Source organism: Pleuronectes platessa, chromosome 18 (assembly GCF_947347685.1).
Source record: "Pleuronectes platessa chromosome 18, fPlePla1.1, whole genome shotgun sequence".
NCBI classification, from domain to species: Eukaryota; Metazoa; Chordata; class Actinopteri; order Pleuronectiformes; family Pleuronectidae; genus Pleuronectes; species Pleuronectes platessa.
In genome coordinates, this window is record NC_070643.1 from 3,076,037 (window position 1) to 3,088,927 (window position 12,891).

At 40.4% G+C, this 12,891-nt stretch overlaps 1 protein-coding gene across 1 annotated transcript; it reads right to left on the reverse strand.

Annotated features, from left to right (window-relative positions):
* Nucleotides 1-1,078: 1,078 nt before the first annotated feature.
* Nucleotides 1,079-9,630, reverse strand: LOC128461998 (homeobox protein MOX-2). Its single transcript, XM_053447218.1, has 3 exons — nucleotides 9,162-9,630; nucleotides 5,264-5,436; nucleotides 1,079-1,434 (listed from the first exon to the last, which is right to left on the reverse strand). Exons 1-3 carry the CDS (start codon nucleotides 9,628-9,630, stop codon nucleotides 1,207-1,209), a joined length of 870 nt encoding a protein of 289 aa, XP_053303193.1. The 3' UTR covers nucleotides 1,079-1,206.
* Nucleotides 9,631-12,891: the final 3,261 nt, after the last annotated feature.

Sequence of the window (12,891 nt, forward strand, 5' to 3'; positions counted from 1 at the left end):
CAGCTCTTTAAGATTGGTGAGTAAACAGCTGTTGAAGTTTTCAAAATTGAGTGCTGCAGAAATTAGACTATTGACTATCAATTCCACACAGAACACAAAGGAGACCGTTCTGTTGACCTATTCATCCATCCCAACGTCCTCCTAATGTAGGCGTTGTGACTCTAAAGCCGTTTTCAGACATTGAACTTAGAGAATGTCCACAGAGTTGGGTCTGGACTTAAATGTAGCCCCTCCTGAGAATGTCCGGAGGTTATTCACAGTGCAGTGCATGTCTGAAAGCAGCTTAAAGGGAACGTTCACCCAGAAAATAAAATTCCCTCATCCTCTACCACGATGCCGATGGATTGTTGGTTGAAGTGTTTGATTCCACCAAACACTTCTGGAGTGTCAGGGGTAAACTTTGTAGCAGCTGAATCCGATTAAATTGAAGTAAATAGTGACCAAGACTCCGAACGTAATAAAACAACAGAAAAAAACTGAAAATGCCTCCATACTGCTTGTGTGGTGTCATCCAGCTGTCTGCAAGCCCAAACATTCATATTAGTCTCAAAACGTGGTCAATTACACCTTGTTTTAAGCATAAAAGTCCACCAGAAGTCACTAAGATAGCAGGTTTAGCTACACAATGGTGTGTCCGGAAGCACTTTGTAGGAAGATATAAGAGGACATTAAAACACGGTTTAAATTACCTTATTTCGTGTCAAATAGGAAACACTCAATTGCCCAATTGGATGTAGACATGCGAAGAAATCAGCACAAATATTTGGGTTTGTCCCATTTATTTGAAATCCAGGTTTTTGCAAGTAAAAGGCATGTAAACTTTCAGAGAGAGTAAAATACTAAACAAGAACATAAACACATATTTACAGAATTTCATGGCAACGTTTGCGTTTAAAGTGGTTACAGTCATGGGACCTTTTTGTTTTTAATAAATAATTGAAATTCAAAAGTTTAATTTCAGTTCAGTTACACACAACGTAATCATTTCCATACTGATTGTTCAAAAATGTGCAGTAGAAATTGACTAAAGCAAATCATGGACAGTCAAAGCCCTTTTATTGAAGCGAATCATCTCAGGAATGTTCTCGGAGTCTCATTTTATTGTCTGTTGGGAGGGTTTGCTCACAGCAAGTCACCAATGTGTCCTTTGTTTCAGGTTCTTCTGTCCAATAGCAATTTCTGTTGGAGAGGAAAGACCAAGGAAGGTCATAGCCGGGGGTGCTCTGAGCTCTGGTCGCTGTCGTGACTGTCCTCCTCGGTTGCCAGCCTCGGCGAACTGGCCAAGCACTGAAGTCCCACTACTCCTGACAACTCTGATGGCAGTAACCGCCCCTTCTTTACGTTCACCAGTTCCTTCTCCCGTGCGGTTGCCCCCTGCTGGCCTCCCTTCACACGCTTCCACTTCATCCTTCTGTTCTGAAACCACACCTTTACCTGTGAGGAAACACAAATCAGTGAAATGTGCCATTGTTTCTTAAGATTACTTTCTTAAGTCTCCACAAGCGTTTGCCTTATAGCTTATTTTATTACAGTGCTCCATATAATGTGAAATAAAAAGTATCTTTTTAGCTTTTTTAATAAGTTCTCCTCTTTATACCATGAAATTAATACCTCACATCATTAGTAGGCTGTGAAAGCCGTGGACGTCAGCAGGCTGAATTCGCTGAAACTCCAACCTGGAAGTTGTGGTGGGTGCTCTATCCCAGCAAATAATATTAATTCCAGTCATTTAGCACGGAAACTCCGTTCCACAAACAAATCAATTTCTGTGTGTAAAAAATGTATCAAGATTATTAGGACACTTGATTTGTCTAACTCAGACTTCTGATGCCTCACATACATTTCAGATGAACATGGACCGTACAAGGCCGTATAAGAGGGTTAAGTAATGGTCATTTATAAAGAAAATAAAGGGTCTGTTTTGTGGGCCCATCATCAACTTCCATCCAATTAAGATCACCTGAGTTTTTATATCACCTGAGTTCCACCTTCCTCCATCCGAATTGCTACGGCTGCAAAAGGTTGCCTGACATTAACACAACTACGAAATAAGTGAATTTACATTTTTGGGTGAACTATCCCTTTAAGAGTACCAGTTAGCAAGCCATATGTATATGTCTGTGGGTGTGTATATGAATATAGGTGTAGGTATATATACAAAGGGATGTATGCATATTGTGTTCTTCCATGTATTCAATTTTAAAATTATGGTAAAAAATAATAAAAGCGATGAGTACATAAAATAACCTGCAACAATAATAGCTATTACTTCTTCATCCATCCTCTGCCGCTTTGACTCTATCACTTATACTCTCGAAAGTCACGGGGGGGCTGCAGTCAATCCCAGCTGACATTGGGTGAAAGGTAGGGACATCTCCCCAGTCTATCACAGGGCTGACACGCAGAGACAACTATTCATGCTCACAATCACAATTATGGGCTATTCAGAGTCTTCAATTAATCTGCATGTCATTGGACTTTGGGAGTATGCCAGAGAAAATCCCCACAGGCATGAGGAGAACCTGCAAGGTTGAGCCCAAGAGCAACATCTCATCTGTGCAATATTACCTCAGTGTACCAACTGTACAAACATTAATGACATGTAAATGACACGTATTCCTTCCACCTTTCAGAAATACACTCTCACGGCGTGTGCTGTCAAACCAATCCGCAGCACCGCTAATGTCCAACAAATGGCTCTTTGTGAGCATTACCAAAACACATGAGGCCTGTGACACACAGCAGCTACACTTCACACACTACTGACAGCAGCAAACTAACATAACAAAGAATCTGTGGTAAGGAAATGATTAGCCTCAGAGCATTTGTATGTCAAGCCCTTTGTTACTGTCAGAACTCTGAGGGTGTCTCAGCCTCTGATGGTAAATGGTTTTGTATTTATATAGCGCTTTTCTAGTCTTGATGACCACTCAAAGCACTTTACAGTACAGTTTTACATTCACCGATTCACACACACATTCATACAGTGCATCTATTCGCAGCACTTTGTTATTCTATGGGGGGGGCATTCGGGGTTCAGCATATTGCCCAAGGACACCTCGGCATGCAGATGGGTCAGACTGGGGATCGAACTGCCGACCTTCAGGTTGGAGGACGACCACTCTACACCTCAGCCACAGCCGCCTCATATCAACTCTCTTCATCCACAGTGTGATGACTATTGTGCTTGAGAAGGAAATGTAGACTATCAGAGTTATTCTTCGCCTAATAGATCTTGGACTTTACTGGTTTCATAATTGTATGATTAAAAACTGTGAGAACACAGCAGGGGATTATTCGGAGGATTTACCGCAAATTGATGATGTTTCTAACACATGACAGATGCAATACTGGATTTTTGTTTTACAAATATCTCAGGATGAAAAAGAGGAGTCACACATTTAGAAGATATAGACAAAGATGTCACCTTAGCAAGACAACTAGGCTCAAGATTTGTCAATGATAAAAGTGGATGTTCTGTATGTCGACAAAAAACGCATGATCTCCGCAGCGGTAATTCCACTTTACGTCCTGCCTCCTGTAAGCTGTGCCACCTCTCACCTGAATGCCTTGGGCAGTTTTTTGTTTTCGTGAATGACCTCCTGATGTGTTCCAAAATCCATCGTGTAGACATTCTCGGAAAGTGTTATCTGTCTCCAGCTACAGCAGGGGTTGACTGATCCAGACATACGAGGTCAAATGGCCCCAAACCTGTCCACTGCACTGATGACGAGAGTCTTTGGTAACGCACACTGTCACTGCACTTGGCCGTTGTCTGTTGTTTGTTAAGGGCAGAGGATGTCACACCTTGTTAAAGCCCTATGAGACTAATTGTTCCTCCAGCAAATATTACAATGTTCTAACAGAGCAGTGAGAATCGTCATGTAGCGGTCAGAACTAAGCAGCCATGAGTAGTTACTGTCTAGTGAAGCAATCAGGGAGGTCAACTCATATACACATGAGTCTACCATGACACCACAGACTTTCTAAACAGCACATGATGAGAATTTTGTTGGACACCCACTGTTAACATCATACAATAAAAACCTCACATTCAGTTAGCAATTTCTAAGGTACAAGGGTCTTTGGAGAGGAAGTGAATAGTTTTTATGAGATATTTTTGGCCTTTGTAGAATTTTCAATCATAAAAGTGGAGAGAGAGAGGGAGGAGGGGGGGGTGGTGCAGCAAAGGGAGGGAAACAAACCTGCAGCCACTGCAGAGAACAGTTTGGTGGTGAACAGTGAAAACCTGGACATTTTAGTGTATTTCAGATATTTGTTGGGACAGTCCTGGACAAAGTTTTTGTCTTTTCTTGCACAATTGTTGTTTTATACTGATTGGTTGTCCTATGCAAAGCTTTTCCCTCTGAAACTGTAAAAGTGACCTGCAGTAATTGAGCCCCGTCATGTAAAGTCAGGCTGATGGACTCAGAAACCCGAAATAGAAAATCTGTTGTTGTTGCTGTTGTCTTTAATACACTGTTGTCCTGATGGAACAAGTCCCTTCAATAGATGAGACAGATGGAGTCAAAGCTGCCGCTGATACAGAGCACTGGTTGCCTGTATATTCAACGTTTATTAATATTGAACGTATCGAATGTCCCAAATGCACCAACTTTCACACTGTGCTTTCCTTCATCCCATCATCCCTCAGCTCTCCTGCCAGAACCTCCGGCCCTACAATGCATCTCACTGCACCTCATCTATGTTGTGAAAATAAATATTCTAAATCTCTACATTTGTATGGTCTTATTAGTAAACAGGGATTTAAGCTAACTACTACTGCATTTGTATTATTCTACTAATTCAAGTTTAAATAGACAAATGTCTCTTTTAATAGACACAAACTTCATATACTTTTTTTCCTGACAATAAGATTCCTTCTTCTCTCTTTTCCACAGCTGAACAGCACCATAGCACATTTTATCTGTTGCCAAGCCAAACACTGACAGCAGTATTGCGGTGGTGATTTATTACATCCTTGCATCCTTTGGCAATAGACCCTAAAAATCCATTTTATAATCTTCCAGTGTCGAACTATGACTCAAGTGTTTTTAAGTAAGACCTGTTGACTTTCTTGCAATATCTAGTGGTTGCCAAAGGACCTTAATAAAAGTCTTGGCTCATTTAATGATCCTATAATTGTATTTCATGACATGAAGCACATTTGCTACTAGGATTTTGATGGCTATTTGTTTTGCAGCCCCTGTTTCCTCCTCCTCAGTCCTCACACTGAGTCACAGTCATTCAGCAGGTACCCTACTTGTCGTTCCGTGAGGTCGAGGTTGACAGCTATTTCGTAGCGTCTCAGTCTGGTCAAATAGTTGTGGTGTGCAAACTCGGACTCCAGTTCCCGGATCTGTTCTTTGGTGAAGGCTGTGCGCTCCTTCCTGGGCTTGCCGTTCATGTCTGACTTATAACTTCTGTCTTGGGACGCTGAAATGAAAAACAGAACATTTTCCAGCCACAGTTGAGTCTCCAAAACAGAGGGGGAGAAAGAACCCAAAAAAGGGAGAGGGGGTGAAAAAAAAATTGGGAGGTCGAGAGAGAACAAAAAGAGGGGGGTTGAAAAAAAGTGGGTGGTAGGGTTGATAAACTACAGGGGCCCAAAAAGAGAAGAAAAAAAAAGGTAAATAAATAAAAGAAGGCTTAGGAACAGTAATGACCTTTTATTGCAAAAACATAATTATTTCATATGTGGTATTTAACCCAAGCAGGGAGCTTACTCCCAGACAGCCTCAATGTACAACAGCCAGAACACTATACATAAATAAACAAATAAATACAGTCTATATATCTATTTTTCAACATGTATAAAAATATATAAAATGTAAAATGGTCTGTATTTACATAGCGTTTCTCTAGTCTTCTAATTGACCGGTCCTTGCACTGACAAGTCGCATGTGTCCATTGACCCATTCTGCACTTCAGTCGGCTCAGGGGGAATTTGGGGTTCAGTCTCTCGCCCAACGACCCTTCACCATGTGGACTGAGAGAGCCAGGTATCGAATTTTCAAACCACATAGAAGTTGTTGGTTTTATGTAGACTGTATCTAGCGACAAAATACACTTAAAGAAGTGCTACCAAGACAAACCGGTGCAATTGTGTATATTTAATTTAATTTAAATTGATTTCAATGTTTTCCAGTTAGCAGTCTGTATCTTCCTGTGATTTGTTGGCTCGTCAGTCCATGTGAAACCATTGGCAGAAGTGTGCGAGTGCTCTGCTGTGTCCATGTGCAACAATCAAATGAAACACGGTTCCACTTATCAAAACAGAAAACACTGCAAACATACAGACTAGTGGTCAGATTTCTATATTTCCATAAAACCAAAGTCTTTGTTCAATCTTATCCACGCCACAGTCTGAATTTTAAAAACAGTGGCAGTGGCTGTGATTCATTGTCTTTTCCTGGCAGCAGAGTTGTGAAATCGTTGTCTCCTTTAAATTATTCCTTAACACTGTGGTGTCTTTTAAATTGTATTCATATATCAAGCATTATAGAGGCAGTTTTTACCATCTAAAAATATTCAGCTTTTTTCAGATTGTTTTTGTTAGCGTTAAATCATATTTTCCCCCAATCATTCTTTGTTGTATTTGTCGTCAGTAAATGGTGAAAATTAACAGAGCATTTCTTCATAATGGAAAAAACCCGCTGAATAATAATTTCTGAAGTCTGCAGTGCATCAGTCCTCCTGACAATTTATTAATGGTTTAAGTGCTGGATGTGCTGACAGGACACATTTAGCTAGGAACGGAAAGAGACGCTGTTCATCCTGCACCTGAGACAGACACCTAACATTAATTAGACAATGGGAATGCATGTCTTGTTATTATTATTATTATTATTATTATTATTGTTGTTATTATTGTTATATTATTATTATTATATAATAATAATAATTTCTAAAGCAGATTGTATTTCAATGAGGCCTCACTCCAGTCTCTCTCAGACCGCTCTTTTTTCAGATCACCGAGTTTAGAAAGAAAGAATAAAAGAGCTGCGGTTTCTCCAAGTGCCAATGAAGTTAGAGTTAGGAAATTGGATTTGGGTTAAGTCACTGGCAGCTTCAACGAATCCTTTCAAACTTTTCAATCTGTCTGACAGGGCTCCCTCCGTCCTGGCTGGGACATCGAGTCGTGGGGTGATCGGAAAGTTCTCCACTTGGCACCCTTGCTCTGAGCTGCTCGTGAGCGGGGTGAACTGATACAGATATGGAGCCTGCCTTTAAATCTTGTTTCCTGGAGCTGCTGCACTCTTTTGTGTCCTTTCTGCCGTCCATGTGGAGCATATGTGTGCAGAGGAAATTTATGCCTGGAAGTTCAGTTTTATGACTCTGATATATGACCTTCACTTTCACCATCACCTTCGCTATTTCAACTTTGAGTCTCACCGTCAGAGCAAATAAATGTGTTCAGGATCATAGATGTCTCTGAAGTCACTGAGGTCACGACCTCTGGGGTTAGTTTTGGAGTTCGGAGATTTGAAAGTCCTCAGGGGGATATTTAAAGTTAAAAAGACTAGATGTTGGTGGAGGATTGATAAGCTCTTAACAGTATTCTGAGTAAACTGTCTCCCCACAGCATTCATGTCATAGCTTTTCATCATCTTTTAATTCCAGTTTTCTTTAATGGCTTCTTGTGATAATTGGCTTAAAAGTATATTTTATCACAGTATATTTCAGATCTGTTAGAAAAACACATTTTAATAAAGATCTAATAAAAAAGTTTTCTGCCCGACAAACTTTCTAGAAACTTTCATTATCTAAATCTCCGACCATAGAAAGTTGTTGAGTTGTCAGGTGATGGCGGATGTAAAAATGATGATTTAAATTGCCTAAGATTTGTTGAATTTTTAAAAAACTATTTCAAGCAGCTCAGCTCAATGAGAGGACATGCAGCTTTACCAGAGAAGCAGTCAACTGCAGATCTTTCTCATCAAAAATCCATCATTATTGGAATATGAATTTTAGATGGAATATTAAATTTATCTCCACTGCAAAAAATGATATCCGAGTAATATCAGATCTCTTGAATCAGGGTAATATCTTTTTGTTTTTCTCTGACAAGATACTTTTTCTTACCACACAGTTTTTATGTGTGAGTCAAATTTCCCCCTTTTTTTTGTCGGCAGAGGATTTGAGTTATTATAAGTATTACTTCCCCAATTTTATTGCTATTTTCTTGTTTGAGGTTTTGCAGTTTCCATATATAGAATTCTTTGCTTCTCATCTTTTTTCAGGTACCTTAAGTTATTGCACAATTCATGTGTGACTTTTTGAAATATAATCTATAGGTTTGATCGGTGGCTCTTTTACTTGCAGAGTGAAATATGCTCATGAACTAAAGAGGTTAAATATGGATTCACAATAAAATAAAATTCACTTACTCATGTAATGGCATATGATAAAATCTTGAGCATGATGAATTTAGAAGTTTTACGTTCCAAGTCAGATATAAGTTAGGATTGAAGCTTTTGGTAATACTAATATTTAAAAAAAAAAAAAAAATTACATAATTGTTATTGTCACAATTTACGTTCAAAAGAGGACAAACATTTCCTGGTCTGAAAGTGTCATGACAGTTAATCATAATTAAGCAATCAGTTATTTATAAAAGGGGTTTACTTCCTTTCATTGCTTGAAAAAAATGGTCACAGATTCAGCCATCATTAAGACAATCGTGTGAATATTAACAGAATTTTTTAAATCACAGACTCAAGTAGATTTTTTTTTTATGGGGGGGGGGCTCCTGAAAGAAATGATGATACATCTCTAGGGGCTAATCCCATGACAATAAATTACCTGATAGATTACACAGATAACGAATGTTATGGTTACACTGCCATCAATCTTGACTTTCATCAATTTTCAGAAATTGTTCCAAACTAGCTTTGTTCTAAACAAAGCTAGTTGTAATTTCTAAGATGACAGTTTAAAACAGCAGAAAGCATTGTCATCATACAACATTTTTTATATTTTGTGCACCGAAGATGTACAAAAGAAACATCTTATTTCTTTGACGGAACAGGTACTTTAAAACGATTAATATTATTGCGAGGCAGGGAAAATCCAGCTTAGAGGTCAATTAAAAAAGGTTGACATTAACAGATTGATGAGAAACTGCACCATATAAAGCATCAAGAACTTCATCATCTTACCAGAGCTATTATTCTTGCCTTTACTGATCCTTCTAACCGGATCCTGTGGAGACAGACTCTGCCGGCCGTACTCCCCAGACACATATGACGCCCCCGTCAGGTGACCACTGCCCAAACCCGGGTTGGTGCCACACATGTTGGGGCCCTCTGAGCACAGTTCTGGGACTGTGGCCTCCAGCAGTGGCAGGCATATGTTGTTCCGAAAGTTTGATGAGAGCATCTGTGGGGGAACGGGCCAGCCGGGTGGGTGTTGAGGATGGGGCAGGTGGCCTTGGTGGGCTGCACTGCCGAACGCCCCACTGTCCTCTCCTCCAGCGTAGCCACACGGAGGCGAGGAGCTGGGTAGATCCAGGTAGGAGACGTGGTCACTCCGGCCATGCAGGGTCAGCGGTGATTGGGTGATGGCAGAGTGTAGACCCTGGGCCACGGCATGAGGGCTACGTAGACAACCAAACAGAGAGTGATCCATGGTTTGGGGTGTCCTCCAAACCCCCACTCCTGCCAGTGAGCTTCAACCGAAAACTTTCCAAATAACAAGCAGGAAAAGAAGTGAAAAAAATAATCAGGGATGTGGGCAGCCTAAGACCCAGTCCTCTACAGCCCCTCTCAGTTCAGACCTCCAGACCCCCCTAATTCCAAGAGAAACCCAGCTGAACGAAGGCGGAGATGATGGTGTTGAAAGAAAAGGCCTCTGGTAATCCCGAGCACACAGACGGTTGCCAGGCAGATGGTGGGTAAACACTGAGAGGCTGAGGAGGATCTCGGATGACAGCGGAGAACGCTAGGACCAGTGTGGAAGGAGTTGGTGCTTCCAGGGAAGTTGTGCCGGAGACAGAGTCACGCGGAGGAGGAAGAGGGGGGTGTTATATATAGGATGTAACACGAGATGTAGGTTGGGTCACTGGCTCACTGCTACCGACCACATGCATGTGATCATCCTCCAAAAAGCAATGCTCAATAAATCTGAATCATTCCTATAGCGCTGCCTCAGGAAAAGAGGGCAGTTTATTTTGGAGCTGAGGCGTTTGGCCCTGCTGAAACTTGTGTAGTAACTGTGCTGGATCAGCTGCTGGACTTTGAATGCAGAGGTGCAGAACTCTGACTCAATTTGAAGCATCTCTCCTTAGACTCGGCCAAAGCCTTTTCTTGAAATCTCAGTATAAAACCTTTAAGGTGGAAAATTTGACCTTGAATGATGTAAAATAAACACCAGAAATGCCTTGGACAGTCTACACTTGACTATACTTATGTAGTGATCAGGCAGAGAAGATAATGCGATGATAATGGTCATGTTCCTTGGTCAGCGTTTGGGACTTTGTATAGAATTCTACTTGCATATTGTTCATATACTGTAGATATGCTTGACTTGGACTTAGCTGAAAAGCCGATTTATAATATCCTTCTTTTTCAGGTTGTGACTGAATACAGATGTTTCTTTATTCCAATCAATGCAGCAAAGTCTTTACTTTTACATACATCGTACACATCGTGTACTTCCAATGTATTTTAATTCCATCATACTACAGGTGGAGGATTGTAACGACTCTGAATGATACAACATTTCCGGTTAGAGGCTTTAAGGGAATTTGAGATGTGATCATGTTTCATATTCAATGCTGCTACATCAGTAAACGTATTTAGTACATTTTATGCATTAAAAATAGTTAAAATCACATATTACCTCCCTACATGAAGAGACTCTAAAGCAGCATCAAAGTTCAGAATAAAGCTGTTTATTTTCACAAATGTCAAGACAGCACAGACACGACAGGCAAGTTTTCCGTATTGTGAGGAGCTCAAAGAAAATCCTGTTAAACAACAATAGCATGGAACAAAAGAGAAATCTGTTATTTTAGTTGATTCACTGCCTCGTCTTTGAAAGGAAAAGCCTGAAGACAGAAGTGATTTGGCAACCTGAGCCAAACCATTCAAAGTCTATCGCTCATTTGTGATGGAAATACACTGAATACGGGTGAAAAATAAGGTTTATCAGTGATTTCTAGTTGACTTAGTTTGACTCTCTCTGCAGCAGCGTCCCCACAAATACACATCTGTTTGTATCCATATCCGTGAGTTCTGCTTTAAACCCACAGTAGATAAACCCCACAACGATGAAAAGAGGGAAATCTGTTTAGTGGGAACTGCTCTAACAACCCGACATGAAGCTGCAGCATGGTTTGGGGCTCACTCGGTCCTGAACGACACATGCACCACATCCGGTGGTCCTGTTTAAGGTCCTGCAGCAAAACACTGTGTTTACCTAACAAATTAGGATAATTAGTGGCTGTGTAAAGTAATCCGCAGGCCTAGGCCCACTGTGCGTACTGATGCTCATATGGTTTCATTTGAATGCAGCTGAGCAGCGTTCAGAGGTGGAAGTGTTTCTCCTTGCTCCTCACATGTCAGCACCCCAAGGCTCCAATAATTTCTCACCTCTAATTTGACAGATCCCAACGGAGGGGACGTTTTCCTCAGGTGAGTTCACTTCAAGCTACAGTCATTAGTGTGTGTGTGTGTGTGTGTGTGTGTGTGTGTGTGTGTGCTGAAACACTAGACTGTGTGTGTGTTCAGATTTATTTTATGATCATAACTTTGGTATGCATTACTTCATCTGGATGTGTTAGCTGAAGTTTCAATTCAAACAGCATTTCCAAAGTAAATGCAAAAGAGACAATATTAGTGATAAGTAAAGTGTTGAGATGTTAATAAGTGTAATTTTATGCTAAGCTAGGCTAATCCCATCCTGACTCCAGCTCTGTACTGTAACTCAGGGTCTTGCAGGTCTCTGCATTCAACTGGAAAAATGTTTACTGAACTTGTTTTCACACCGGTATTTTTTGGTCGAGTGAACTTAATTACGGTTTGTTATCACGCTTGGTGCAATTGGGTAATTGGGAACTAAAGAGCTAAATGACTCATGCAGCTGTGTTTTCCATCCTGGGAGACAGCAAAGCATGTGAACTTCATCAACCAGCGGAGTAGATATTAGCAGCCAGAAAGTGAAGCAAGATTTTTACGTGCACGTACAACAACACGCAAAGTACTTTCCTTCTGCAATGAGACACATGATCAATAAATGGAGTGGACATCTTCACTTGGTTTTCAGTCATGCATTCTGGCTGTGTGGAAAGAAACAGAACCAAGGGGAAAACATACATGGTTTTATGAACGCATCGATTGATTCGGACCAAAACAAACAAGCAAACGCCCTCAGATCATTTACAATAGTGGGTTTGGTGAGCCAATCAAAATGTTCCACGTCTAGAATTGATGGTTCACAGTAAACAGTAAAAGACTTAACAGCTAAATTCAAAAGAAGCAATAAGATACAATGAGATAAGAGAAAGTTAAATAAGCAGGACAGAGATGAGGCTACTGCAGATATATAGAAAAAAAGATTTACATCTCCTCTGTATTTACCTACATAAGGTGTATTATTGAACATTATTTACAAAGAATAATGCAGATTGTTCACATGAAGTGTATTATTGGACACCTATCAAGCAATGGTGAGTAAAACATTAGAACTGATAAGACTGGTGCTTGTGTTGGGAGTTGGGAGAAGTGGTCGTGCAGTTTTCTTTTCAAACAGTTAAATTTGGTTTATACAGAGGTAGTAAGTATTTGTAAATGAAAATGGGAGAATAGAAAGTTCTGTTGCAATGGAAGTGAAGCTGTCTGTCTGTGGGTCATGGATCTTATCACACACTGTTCATCTTGTTAAATACAT